Source organism: Nelumbo nucifera, chromosome 1 (assembly GCF_055504915.1).
Source record: "Nelumbo nucifera cultivar China Antique chromosome 1, China Antique-T2T, whole genome shotgun sequence".
Classification (NCBI taxonomy): Eukaryota; Viridiplantae; Streptophyta; class Magnoliopsida; order Proteales; family Nelumbonaceae; genus Nelumbo; species Nelumbo nucifera.
The window spans coordinates 198,846,865-198,860,020 of NC_142649.1; the positions used below are offsets into that span (position 1 = coordinate 198,846,865).

A 13,156-nucleotide genomic window follows, 5' to 3' on the forward strand; every position below is an offset into this window, starting at 1 on the left:
CTCAACCCTGAGTTTGATAGTATCAGACAGAACATTTTGGCTAGGGATGAGGTTACTCTTTCACAGGCATATGCTATGATAAGTAGTGAGGAGAGTAGGCGGCAAGTGCAATTGTAGAGTCCATCTACAGAACATTTTGCACATGCGGGAATGAAACCGAAGGGCCCTACTAAGAAAAGAGAGCAGTTGTGTGAATATTGCAAGAAACCACGGCATACAAAGGACACCTGCTGGAAGCTTCATCCTGAACTTCTTCCCGATAGGTTTAAGAACAATAATAACCCTAAGAAGGGCAGTCAGGTGAGAAAATCCAAGACTGCTAATGCTGCTACAGTGCCTGAGGGGGGAAGTAAGGAAAGTGAAGAAAAATCAACTATTGAGCAATTGGCTGCAATGAAGCTGGATTTTGAGAAGTATGGAAGGCTCCTAAATCACCTAAAAGCTACGGTTTCTTCAACTCACCCTTCCAACAGTACATCATCTTCATCGGCTTTTGCTCACTCAGGTACATATGCCTCAGCAAATCATGCTTCAGTTTCAAGTAATCATAAACTCCCTTGGATTATAGATTCCGGTGCATCAGACCATATGACCAGCCTATCTAACCTTTTTTGTTCATACCATCTCCTCTCTGGGAAAGAGAGAATATCCCTGGCCGATGGGTCACTTGCCCCCACCTCTGGTAAAGGAGATATAAAGACCTCTGACACCCTGTTCTTATCTTCTGTTCTCCATGTTCCTAAGCTTAACACAAACCTTTTATCTGTTAGTAGCTTAACAAAGTCCATGAACTGCAGCATAACCTTCTTTCCCACTCATTGTGTTTTTCAGAACCTACAGTCTCAGAGGACGATTGGGAGTGGCCATGAGGCGAACGGAATATACCTGCTGGACACACCAGATCAAGCCTTGGGATCACCTCATGGAGTTGCTTTAGAGTCAGTTGTGTCAGAGTCTGTTAACAAAATTTTGTTATGTCATTTTCGGTTTGGTCATTTGTCTTTTTCTGCTTTAAGTCATCTGTTCCCAGATATGTTTAAAGGAGTGTCTTTATCTAGTCTTCATTGTGAGTCATGTGAGCTAGCAAAGCATTGTAGACATTCCTATTCAATCAATAATAAAATATCTCTTTCTCCTTTCCATATTGTTCACTCTGATGTGTGGAGGCCATATCACATGCCAACCATGGGGGGCTACAGGTATTTTATCATTTTTATTGATGATTATTCTCGTTATACTTGGGTTTATCTCATGAAATCCCGGGATGAAATACCAATCATTGTGAAAAATTTTCATAAACTCATCCTCACCCAGTTTTAATACCCGTATCAAAATATTCCGCTTTGACAATGCTAAGGAGTATTTTGAGAAAACCCTATCCACCTATCTTGAAACTTTTGGGGTTATTCATCAAAGCTCTTGTTCCTACACTCCACAACAAAACGGTGTGGCGGAAAGAAAGAACAGACATGTGGTTGAGGTTGCCAGATCCCTTTTATTTGCATCCCATGTTCCTATAAGGTTTTGGGGAGATGTTGTTCATACTGCTACCTACCTAATCAACCGTATGCCCTCTAGGGTCCTTGGCTTTAAAACCCCCTTTAGTCTTCTCTTCCCGGATGAGGATCTCTTTTCTCTCCCTCTCTATGTATTTGGGAGTACTTGTTATGTGCATATTCATAGTCACCAAAGGCATAAATTTGAACCTAAAGCTCATAAGTGTGTGTTTCTGGGATATGCCTCTACACAAAAGGGTTATTGTTGTTTTGATCCAGTTCGTGGCACCCGCTTTGTATCTCGGGATGTCACCTTTGCAGAGTTGACTCCTTTCTTTAGTGTTCCTCCTGAGGGGGAGAAATCTGATGAACCCTTTGCTATGTCTCCAACTGTTCCTCTTCCCATCCCTTGTGAGTCTGATCATGGGGTGTCCACCTCTTCCACTAGACCCACCCCTAATCCTCCTCTTGCTTCTGCTCCTACTCTCCAAAGGTGTTATCAAAGGCGGAGATTTAGACATATGCAGGTTGTTTCCACTCCTTCAGAAGAGCATCTGGCCACTCCCATAGTTCCTGAGGAAACAAGTCAGCCCTCTATCGACCCATCTTCGGTCGTCCCTAACCTTGACCTTCCTATTGCTCTTCGCAAGGGCAAGAGGAAGTGTACAGCCCATTGCATCTCCAAACATTTATCTTATAGCCTTCTCTCTCCTTCCTACTACTCCTTTCTTGCTTCTGCCTCTTCACATGTGATACCTAGGTCTGTACCGGAATCATTGTCTCAACCTGAATGGAGGGATGCTATGATGACTGAACTTGAAGCATTATATAAGAACCATACCTGGGATGTTGTGGACTTGCCGGAAGGGAAGGAACCAGTGGGGTGTAAATGGGTGTTTACCATTAAATATCACTCTGATGGCTCGGTTGAGAGGTATAAGGCTAGGTTGGTTGCCAAGGGTTACACCCAAATGTATGACATTGACTATCTTGAGACCTTTGCTCCTGTAGCTAAGATGACTTCAGTTAGGGTCTTGCTTTCTCTAGCAGCTACCTTTGACTAGCCCCTACACCAGTTTGATGTTAAAAATGCTTTCTTGAATGGAGATCTGCATGAAGAGGTCTATATGTCTCTACCTCCAGGAGTGTATGGGAAAGAAATGAAAGGCAAGGTGTGTAAACTACACAAATCCCTTTATGGTCTCAAACAATCTCCTCGGGCTTGGTTTGAGAGATTTCGGGCTGCTCTTGTCTTCTTTGGCTACATTCAAACACAATCTGATCATACACTGTTCTTGAAGAGAAATGACTCTCTAGTGACCTTCTTGATTGTTTATGTTGATGATATTGTGGTCATGGGTAATGACATTGAAGAGGCCAATAAACTAAAAGCATTTCTCCACTCTGAATTTTAAATTAAAGATTTGGGAGATCTTCGATATTTCTTAGGCATTGAAGTTGCTCGATCTAAGGATGGTATATTCATATCTCAGCGCAAATATGTCCTTGATCTTCTTGCTGACACTGGTAAACTTGGAGCTAAACCCATCTCCACTCCCATTGATCCTAATCATAAGCTTTCTGCCACAGATGGTGCACCTTTGTCTGATAAGGGAGTGTTTTAGAGACTGCTTGGGAAGTTAACCTTTGCATGACTCGACCAGATATTTCCTATGCAGTAAGTGTTCTCAGTCAGTTTATGCATTCTCCCAAAGATACTCATCTAGCTGCTGCAAAAAGGGTTCTGTGCTACTTGAAAGGTACTCCAGGGAAAGGTATTCTATTTGCTAAGCATGGTCACATGAAGCTGGAAGCCTTTACTGATGCAGATTGGGCAGGATGTATTGATGACAGAAGGTCCACCTCTGGTTATTGTGCTCTGGTTGCTGGGAATATTGTGTCTTTGAGGAATAAGAAACAATCAGTAGTTGCTAGATCCTCAGCTGAAGCAGAATACAGGGCAATGGCTCATGGTGTGTCAGAATTACTATGGCTACGATCCCTTCTAGAGGAATTGGGGGTGGACTACGAGCAACCAATGATGCTCTATTGTGACAACCAAGTTGCTATCAACATTGCACATAATCCGGTTCAGCATGACAGAACTAAGCACATTGAGGTTGATAGGCATTTCATAAGGGAAAGAGTCTCTCCAGGAGAAGTCTGTTACCATTTATCACATCAGAAGAGCAACTGGCTGATATCTTGACCAAGGGAGTTCCCAGGGGGAAATTGACACACCATATAAGCAAGCTGGGCATGATTGACATCTATGCTCAGCTTGAGGGGGAGTGTAAAGAGACTGGGCCGAATGGGCCCTAACAGCCTCTTATGTGATATCCTTTATTTTATCTTTTATTTTATGTTGATGGGCCTCACTTAATGGGCCTGTTATTTGTTCTTATTTTATTCTCTTTATGTAACTGCCAAGCTGGCTGCCCACTTAAGGGTATACTTATCATCAATTTGTTTTAGAGACTAATAAAAAAATAGGGTTAGAGGAGAAGGAAGACTGATTCGACTTCTTCTCTTATCTCTTCTCTTCGACATACACAGCTCTTGCACTATCATTCAGATCTGATTTGTACTGTTAATCACTGATTTTAAACCTGATATTAGAGGACTGATTCACATCTGATAGATATATTCAACCTAACTTGAGGGGGAGTGTTGTTAGACTTAAGCTGTTTTTTATTCATGCTGTTAGAATGCTGTCAGCCTAGACTGCTGTCAAAATGTTATTTTCTTTATGTTTTAGGGTGTGCCGCCAGGGACCTACTTGCAAATTCTCTACTTTTTATTTTTGTTATAACCCGTTAAAATAAAAGAGATGTTGGGTGCCGCCAGCACTGATTTCTTCGACTCTCACATTTTTCTCTTCTTCTTCTCCTCTCCTTTCTTCTCTCCTCTCTCTCTTCTTCCTCTTTTCTTGTAAGATTACAGGGATAAATCACTCAACTATTGACTTACAAGTTGAAGAAGACTCGAAGGTTGCAATTGCTTGGGTAAATAACAACAAAGAAGGATCATGGAAATAAAGACATAATAAGGTCAGTAATCACCTGGATCAGGGTTTGGCAAAGTTTGCATTGTATAGAAATCAAATGTATAGGGGTATCATACCAACTAAGAGAAACAAGTTACCTAAAATGGGTTCAAGGCACTAAAATGCCGAAAATATGCAGTTTTTTTCTTGACAACTATATTCCATAACCATGACAAAGCAAATAAACAAAGTTGACTAGAAATACAGCAGATGAATGCATGAAGACATAAAATGACTCATCATCCAGTGAACAACAGGTTCCTCATCACAGGGATACAAGGCAAGGCCCAAGATGTATGCCACTGCATATATTCTAGTAAAATGTGACCAGTTTTATGGTTAAGTGAAATTGGCGACCAACACAACTCACTGTAATATCTGGAATATTTGAAGGAGGGTTCATATCCCATCAGTAGTTATACATGAAATAAGAGAGTCAGATGGAGAATGGTAAAAAAACAAAAACAGGGCTTCTTTCAAATACCATGCCGAGAGATAAAGCCATTTGTACTTATGAGTAGCTTAATTAAATCTAATTGAATGCACTAAGAAGTTTAAATGATTCAATAATGGACTCAAGATTCTTCCTTTCCTTCATTTTAAAAGATAATTAGAGGCACGTGGAAAAGATTAAGTCATCTGGACTATGAGTGGCTTAATTAACTTTGAAGGAATGCATTAAGCTACAGAAAAGAAAATAAGAGGTATTTCTGCCATTCCTTCACTTGAAAAGAAAATTAGAGGTATTTCAAAATATTAGAGATACTCAAAAGCTACAGAAAAATTGTCAACATTACATGTTTCTTGAACATTTTCAAGCATAATACTGGTCAAATGGACTTGCATCCATGACCAAGAACTTATTCCAACTTCTGAAATGAATTCTAAATTCTAGGTTCTAACTACTTGAAAAAGATGGGATGGTTAACAAACACTTGAGTTCTAACTTAGTCAAATGGACCTGCAACCATGACAAATGGCAAAGGGACTCACTCCAACTCCTGAAATGAGTGCAAATTTCTAGGTTCTAACTAGTTGAAAAAGCTGGGATGGTTCTAACTACCCAGACCACATGTACACCTTTTTGCTTAGGTGTCTGTCGCCTTGAAAACAATGTTACGAACACACTCAAGTCTAGTCCTATTCTTTCTAGTTTTGCCACTCATCCATCTCAAAGTTCAATACCTTTGCCACACTTTTTGAAAATCTTGCTTCTTGACTGCCAAAAACTCTGCTCCGTGCAACGCTGTTGGCCTTATAGTATCTTATAAAATTTTCCTTATATCCTGGTTGATATTCTTTGGTCACACAAACACTTTGGAATCTGATTTAGTCCACGGATTCCACTAATTTTACATCTACGCTCTCCCACATGTATGCGGTCTTGCTTTGTTACGCTTAGAATGGAGCATCCAATGGACCTAAACATGTGCAGAGACATCCACAATTATGAGAGAGGGGAAGGATGGTTGTATGATTAACCTCATCTTTAGCAAAATAATTGGTTCTTTCAAATAAAAGCTTAAAATGAAGGTCTCGGTTTTTTTTTTTTTTTTTTTGATCAACTATAAGCAAAAAAATCAATCAAGCTATGCTTATGACCAAAATAAATAAATACACAAAATTAGAAATTAGAGAAAAAAACATGAAGCATGAAGACAAAATAATCAATGCTCAAAATCCAGTAAAACAAATCAAGAATCATTATTTAATTTACTCAGGGCCCATAGGCTTTGGAATTCTACAAGAGTTGAATTGTCAGCAATCAGGGACTAAGGTTGGGAAGATCTCTCAACCTTATAAGTATATTGGCTGAGGGGGAATCTTGGGTGGTTGTAGTTAGTCAAGCATTGTAGCTGAAGGTCTGCAAGTAGTTTGGCTCATTGGCTGATGCAATGGCCAAACAAGGGGTGAACATGGCCTATCTATCTTTGGGACAGTTGTATATTGAACGATTGTAAGCACTAAGCAAGAAGCTAGGTAGCATATGATAACCTACACCTACAGGGTGCTTAACCCTTATTGTATGTAATTTGTTCTTTTTCCATAATCAATAAAATTAACAGTTTCCAATTAACATAATGTGCATGAACTAAACAAAGAAAAAGAAGCATTTGACTTCTAAGAGAAAGATGCCAGATTTTTTTTTTTTTTGATGAATGGAGAAAGATGCCAGATTCATTATAAACTGATCCCTATGCAATGTACAGTGTTAAACTTAATTTCCAAAACTCAACCACATTGCAGGGATTTTGCATTTCTAAGCATGTATATTGATAAAGAATGGAGTCTCACTCTTTATTACCATCTAGAAGCACTTTTGGTGAATTTTTTTCATCCATAAAAGGTCAGACATAATGACCACCCAATAATTGAACTGGAACAGAAAAAAAAAAAAAAAATCACTTCCCAGATTGCATTATTGTTCTTTGAGTAGACCTTGATGCCTCATTCAACAATTAAACTAAGCTGTTGTCCTTAGAGCAATGGAATTTGCTGTTGTTGGTGTACTGAGAACTTAAAGACTTCCAATCCTTAACAAAACCAGTTCACATAAATAAATAAATTTCCCTAAAGCCAACTATAAAATATAAGCAGCCATCTAATCCTTAGGTAAATAGAAATCCAAAGAAATTTCAATTAAAACATGTAACTATGAGGAACCAGAATTTAAGGGAAAAACTACTTTGCACATCAACTATAAACTTTGTAGTTCAGATGCTTGTACTACCAGAATGTACACGTCCCGGCCCTGCACAAAAATCCTTACTGTCAATAGCCTTCTTTGAGTACAATACAAGTTCAATGAAATGCATGTACAAAGACAAACTGTTTCACAACATAATAACCAAAGCTGAATGATGTAACATGAAACTTTAGGATCCTATCCTCAAGATGTCTAAAAAACTTGTAACCAATCAACCAGGATCATAAAAGTGGTAACCTAAATAGCTGATATTTATCAAAACATCAAAATTCACTTTTGAAAGGGGGGGGTTGATTGGTCAAAGTTATTGGTAGATTTCATCAAAATAAGCGAAGCAATCATGTCTGTTCGGTGAATAATGTTTCAGTTAATAAATTGGTAATCGATCAACAACAACAACAAAACCCCATGTAATTATATGGTGTTGGCCACATATTTAGGCAGGGCATAATGCAAGGCTAAGAACCCAGTAGAAGTTATGAGGCTCATAAAGACCTGGGCACCTGGAAGTCCATTATACCAACTAAACAGCATTCTCAAACTCTCTCTTTGCCCCACAAGTTTGAAGAATGGCTAGCCCAATGCAATAGTAAAACTACTCTTCCTTAGGCATATAAATTACTTTTTTCTTTTTTCTTACATAAAAAAAAAAAACAAATTACAGTGGTGACTTTTAAAAGTTAGGAGAAATTACTCCTATAACTAACTCCATGAAAATAGTTGTAGTGTCAAAAACAGACAAATCACAATCAAGATCCAAAGAGATCTATCTTTTTCATTAGTAAATCACTAGTTTAAGTGCTTAAACTTTCCAATTTTATCTTTGACATGGGAGCCTAACCATTCATCACTTCAGTGATAGCACTTTGGCTATGAAACAACAGCCTACAGTTTGAATCATGCAGCAATGAAGATCTTAACTCTCTTGCAAACTTGAATAGATATTAATTGCAAGAAAGTTTACACAAAAAAAGCTGCAAATATTAATCAAACTTCCACAACAGAGAGAACTTAAATTGGATTGAAGACATAAATTAGTATTTTTGGCTTATAGTAGCTATCCAATTATACGCAGGAGAATCGCACTACTAGGTTGCCTTTCCATGCTCCTTTCACTACAAACATGTGTGAAAGAAAAGGTAAAACATCTAATGCAATTCCATATTCCCAATCTCAGTTCCCAGTATATCCATCAAAAAAAATCTCAGTTCCTAGTAGTATATTATATCTCACATCACTAAGAAATTAAAAAGAGCTTTTGTTCATGGAGAAACCAATGGTTTTGCAATTTGCATGTCAGTGCAAGTCCTATAACTGCAAATAGGAGGTAGCATCAGGTTGGAAGAAGGCACAAACCACTGCAATTTCTTTTTCATCTTGAATCCTGAATTGATGTCTTAGTAAGCAAGAATCATGTGGCTGGAAGAAATAATTAGGATTAGACTTGGGTGATGAAGAGGATTAGATAAAACATGGAACATTCATAACCATCAAAAGTTGACCCACTAAATCAGACAAACTAGGGAGCTCCAGGTTTAACACAGCACCTTCCTTGGTCATACATTTACATTTGCCCCAAAAGGTTGCCTATAGAGGGGGAGGATCTGTAACCATGTTCAGTTCGTGTGGATGGCGTGGTGACCAGGTTGCAGTCGGAAAAAAAAGGAGGCTGACATTGATCGGGATCATAAGAAAATTCTAATTGACCCTGCATCTAGCAGGGTGAAGGAGAAAGGAGGAAAGGTGGATATTGAGAGTTTGGAAGGCAGGGATGTTAGGGTTGGACAGAATTTAGGCCTATTTTTTTGTGAGGAGAGGAGTTTTCTAGAAGGGCTTTGAAGCTTTTGAAAGAAGCAAGAGAGAAGAGAACCTCAAGAAGCCCATTGTAGGTGAAGGTGGAGAGGCGTGGAATGAGGCTGATGATGGGCACGACGATGCTTTTGAAGTGGAAGATTAAGCTCGCCGGGGCCTTCTATTGTTTTCTGCTCTGTAATCATTGATCTGCTTTGTTGTTCTGTTGTTGGGGTGTTATCTTAACACCCAATTGGTGCTTGTATTCGTTTTCTTTTTCCTTTTAATGAATTTTATTTTTACCTATCAAAAAAAAATTAATGAACCTAACCAAAGAAACTATTAGAATTGTATAGAAAACAAATAAATCATCACCAAAGTGTAGAATAGTCAGTAAGAAAATGACAAAGATTTCTCGATCATCCTTCTGATAGGGAGTCATTGTGTAATAAAAATATTTATATGAGTTCTAATTATCTACAATTATCTTTTTCTTTACCTCATGGATTTTGCCCTGATCTTCCTTGTTGAGGTTCCCTCTGTCTCTTGCATCTTTTTTTTTCATTTTGGAAGTAAAATTTCTTTGTTATCAAACAAAGAAAATGATAGTGCAGATATCCCTTCAGATATATAAATGTTATCTTTGGATAACAAGGTTTCCAAGTTGGAGAATGATGGGGTGTCTCTTACTCAGCAGGGTGAGATTGCTAGGGCCTTTGTGGAGCATTTTAAGTCTATAATCAAAGGCCCTTAAATCAGAGAATCTGGATAGAAGACTTGGATTGGCCAAAATTGTCTGAGGAGGCTAAGAAGTGGATTGAAAGAAGTTCTGAGCTGGAGAAAATAAGGGAAGCAATTTTTTCTATAGATAGATCCAAAGCACCAGGACCGGATGGATTTACTATGGCCTTTTACCAAGACTGCTGGGAGGTACTAAAGTTGGATATCCTTAAAATCTTCAATGAATTCTTCCAGAGGGGGGTGATAAATCCAGGGCTGAACTCAACTTTTATTGCTTTGGTTCCAAAGAAAGTTGAAGCAAGTCACCCCAAAGACTTTAGACCCATCAGTTTGATTAATAGACTATATAAAATTATTGCTAAGGTCCTGTCTAAAAGAATTAGAGAGGTGCTAACAGGGTTAATATCATAGAATCAAGGGGCTTTTGTGGGAAGTAAACAAATTGTGGATCAAACTTTAATTGCCAATAAGTATGTGGAGGATCTGAGGAGGAAAAGAAGAAAGGGATTGTAAGTTGGACTTGGAGAAGGCCTATGGCATGATAGATTGGTCTTTTTTTTTATGTAAGTGTTGGATTGTTTTGGATTTGGGGAGAGATGGTGCAAATGGATCTTGGGGTATATTGAGACATGTCACTATTCCATCTTGGTGTATGGAACTGTAGTGGACCACTTCCTGGCTATTAGGGGAATTAGGTGACCCTCTATCTCCTTTCCTTTTTACCTTGATTGCAGAAGTTTTGGGGAAATTAATAGAGAGAGCAAATGCGAGGAGCCTTGTGAGGGGGGGTGAGGGTTGGAAAAGATAGTATTCCTATCACTCACTTGCAGTTTGCTAATGATACGATTTTGTTCTGAAGGGGGAGGATGTGAGGTGGGCCAGAAATATGAAGTTGGTGGTTCAAGTGTTTGAGAAAATGTCTAATATGAAGGTGAATTTTCATAAGAGCTGTGTGGTGAGGATCAATACAAAGAGAGCTATAATGGAGAGGGTTGAAGCCTTGGAAAAAGAATTTAGCCTCTTGGAAAAAAAATTACTTATCTTTGGGTGGTAGGATCACATTGATTAAGTCTACATTGGCTAGTTTGCCAGTGTATTACTTATTAGTCTTTAGGATCCCAGTAAAGATAAGTAGGGTCTTGGAAAAGTTGGTGAGGAACTTCTTGTGGGAACTAGGGGAGGAGAGGAAGGATCACAAGGTGAATTGGGAAATAGCCTCCACAAGTAAGGCTGATGGGGGTCTAGGATTAGGTAACTTTCGAAAGAAAAATGAAGCTCTGTAGAGTGTGCAAGGAGTATCAGAAGGGGCAGACCGGGAGAACCGGAAGCAGAGCAGGAACACACCATCAAGGGGTGAACCAGGGGTAGAGTGGAAAGATCACCAGGGTGACCAAAGGACTGAAGTACTTCCCGACCAACTCAGGGAGATAAATATTTACCAACCTCTGGAACAAGAGAGGGAGGCAGGGAGCAGTCCTTTTCTAGCTTGTCCATCAATCCCAGGTAACCAAGTGATTTCGGTTTGTGCTACTAATGTGTCTCCAGTGTCTTTGGTTCTAGATTTCGTTCCCGTTCCATGTCCTGTAGCCCATGAATATGTAGCTGAGCCAACAGACGGGCTCTCCGAGGAGGGAGAGACCGGAAGGAAGGAAGGTGGGAAGGTGCCGGAAGGTGCCGGAAGGAAGGTTTAGGAGTGAAAAAGTATGGGAAATTATTGAAAGAGTGCTTAAGGAAGTGGAAGGAGAGCTGATCTGGAGAAGGGAAGGGGAGGTAGGAAGAGGGGAGGGGTTAGTGGAGAGGAGGAAAAGGAATGAGGGTAGAAATGGAGAGGACTACGGGGAGAGAGCAGGGTTGGAGGGAGGTAATAGGAAAGGGAGGGTGGATGGAGAAGAAAGAATAGAGGTGGGACCAGAGGAGAGGAAGAAAGGGCAGGTGGATAGAGATGGAGGGGATTCTGTAGGAAGGGTAGGGCTGGTGGACTCAGTGAGAGAAGACATGATAGCAGAATTTGTAGGGAAGCTAGGTTGCAGGTTGAAAGATTTGAATGTGCTGAAAGAAAACTTATAGAAGAGGAAGGAGAAGATCAGAATAAAGAAGAGGAGATTGAGTGAAGTAGAGAGATTGAAGAGAGATATAGAAAGAGACAAGAGGCTCGGGGTAAAGGGAGACAGAAGGAAAGGGGAAAGTAGTGGTAGGTGACAAGGGGTTTAAAAAGAAGCGGAATGAAGATTCTTAGTTGGAATGTGAGGGGAATTGGGAGTGCAAGGAAGAGGGTGACAATAAAAGAGGTAATAAGACGGTGTGACCCAGACATTGTGCTGCTACAAGAGTCTAAGAGAATGGAGTTTAATGATAAATGGGCAAGGAGTGAATGGAAAGCCAGGGGAATTAGCTGGGTGGCTACTCCCTCGTGGGATGCTTCCGGGGGGATTGTAACAATGTGGAAGAAGGATGTGGTGAAAGGCCTGGAGGAGTTGATCGGAAAGTACTCGGTGTCTCTGAAGTTTAAGCAGCAAGAGGATGACTATACATGGGTGCTCACAAATGTTTACGGACCGAATGACTATAGAGAGAGGGAGGAGTTGTGGGAGGAATTGGCTGATGTTAGAGGGTTGTGGGATGGGTGCATGGGTGGGGATTTCAATGTGATCAGATTCTCGGAGGAATCCAATAAGGTTAACCAGAGGGTGACAAAAAGCATGAGGAAGTTTAACAGTTTTGTGGATGCCTTTGAGCTTAAAGAGATTCCCCTAGCCCATAAGACATTTACATGGTCAAATCTCCAATCTAGACCCATTTGCTCTAAACTGGATAGATTCCTATTCTCTTTGGATTGGGAAGAACATTAGGGAACCTTGGCTTCTAGAGCTCTCCCAAGGGTGACCTCAGATCACTGGCCCATAGTATTATGTAAGGAGGAAAGAAGGTGTGGAGGTCCTACCCCCTTTAGATTTGAAAATATGTGGTTACTTCATCCAGGGTTTACTAATAAAGTGAGGGAGTGGTGGCATGACTGTAACCCACTGGTGGAATGGGAGGGGATGAGATTTCATAAGAAACTACAAATCTTGAAAGCAAGAATCAAGGAGTGGAACTTGATGGAGTTTGAAAGCCTTGACTCTAAAGAAGAAATGGGAGAATTTGGAGAGGAAGACAATGATCTCAGGAGAGATTTGAGAAGACAGCTAGAGGATTGTCTGCACAAGGAGGAAATTAGTTGGAGGCAAAAATCTCAGTGTAAGTGGTTGCAAGAGGGAGACAGAAACACTAGGTATTTCCATTCTCTAGCAGATGGTAGGAGAAGGAAGAACTTTCTCTCCAAATTGGTAATAGATGGAGTCGAGTTAGTACAACAAGAGGAGATTGCCAAGGCCT

The 13,156-nt window shown here is 40.0% G+C and overlaps 1 protein-coding gene across 2 annotated transcripts in view; it reads right to left on the reverse strand.

Annotated features, from left to right (window-relative positions):
• NOA1 (P-loop containing nucleoside triphosphate hydrolases superfamily protein) overlaps window positions 1–13,156 on the reverse strand; it is a 52,075-nt gene that overhangs the window by 21,688 nt on the left and 17,231 nt on the right. Inside the window, exon 6 of one of the 2 annotated variants that reach the window (XM_010266025.3) lies at window positions 7,274–7,294. The exons of the other annotated variant lie outside the window; for it this stretch is intronic. Within the exon in view, the coding sequence (XP_010264327.1) occupies window positions 7,274–7,294 (21 nt within the window). The remainder of the gene's footprint in view (window positions 1–7,273; window positions 7,295–13,156) is intronic. 2 annotated transcript variants of the gene reach the window in all.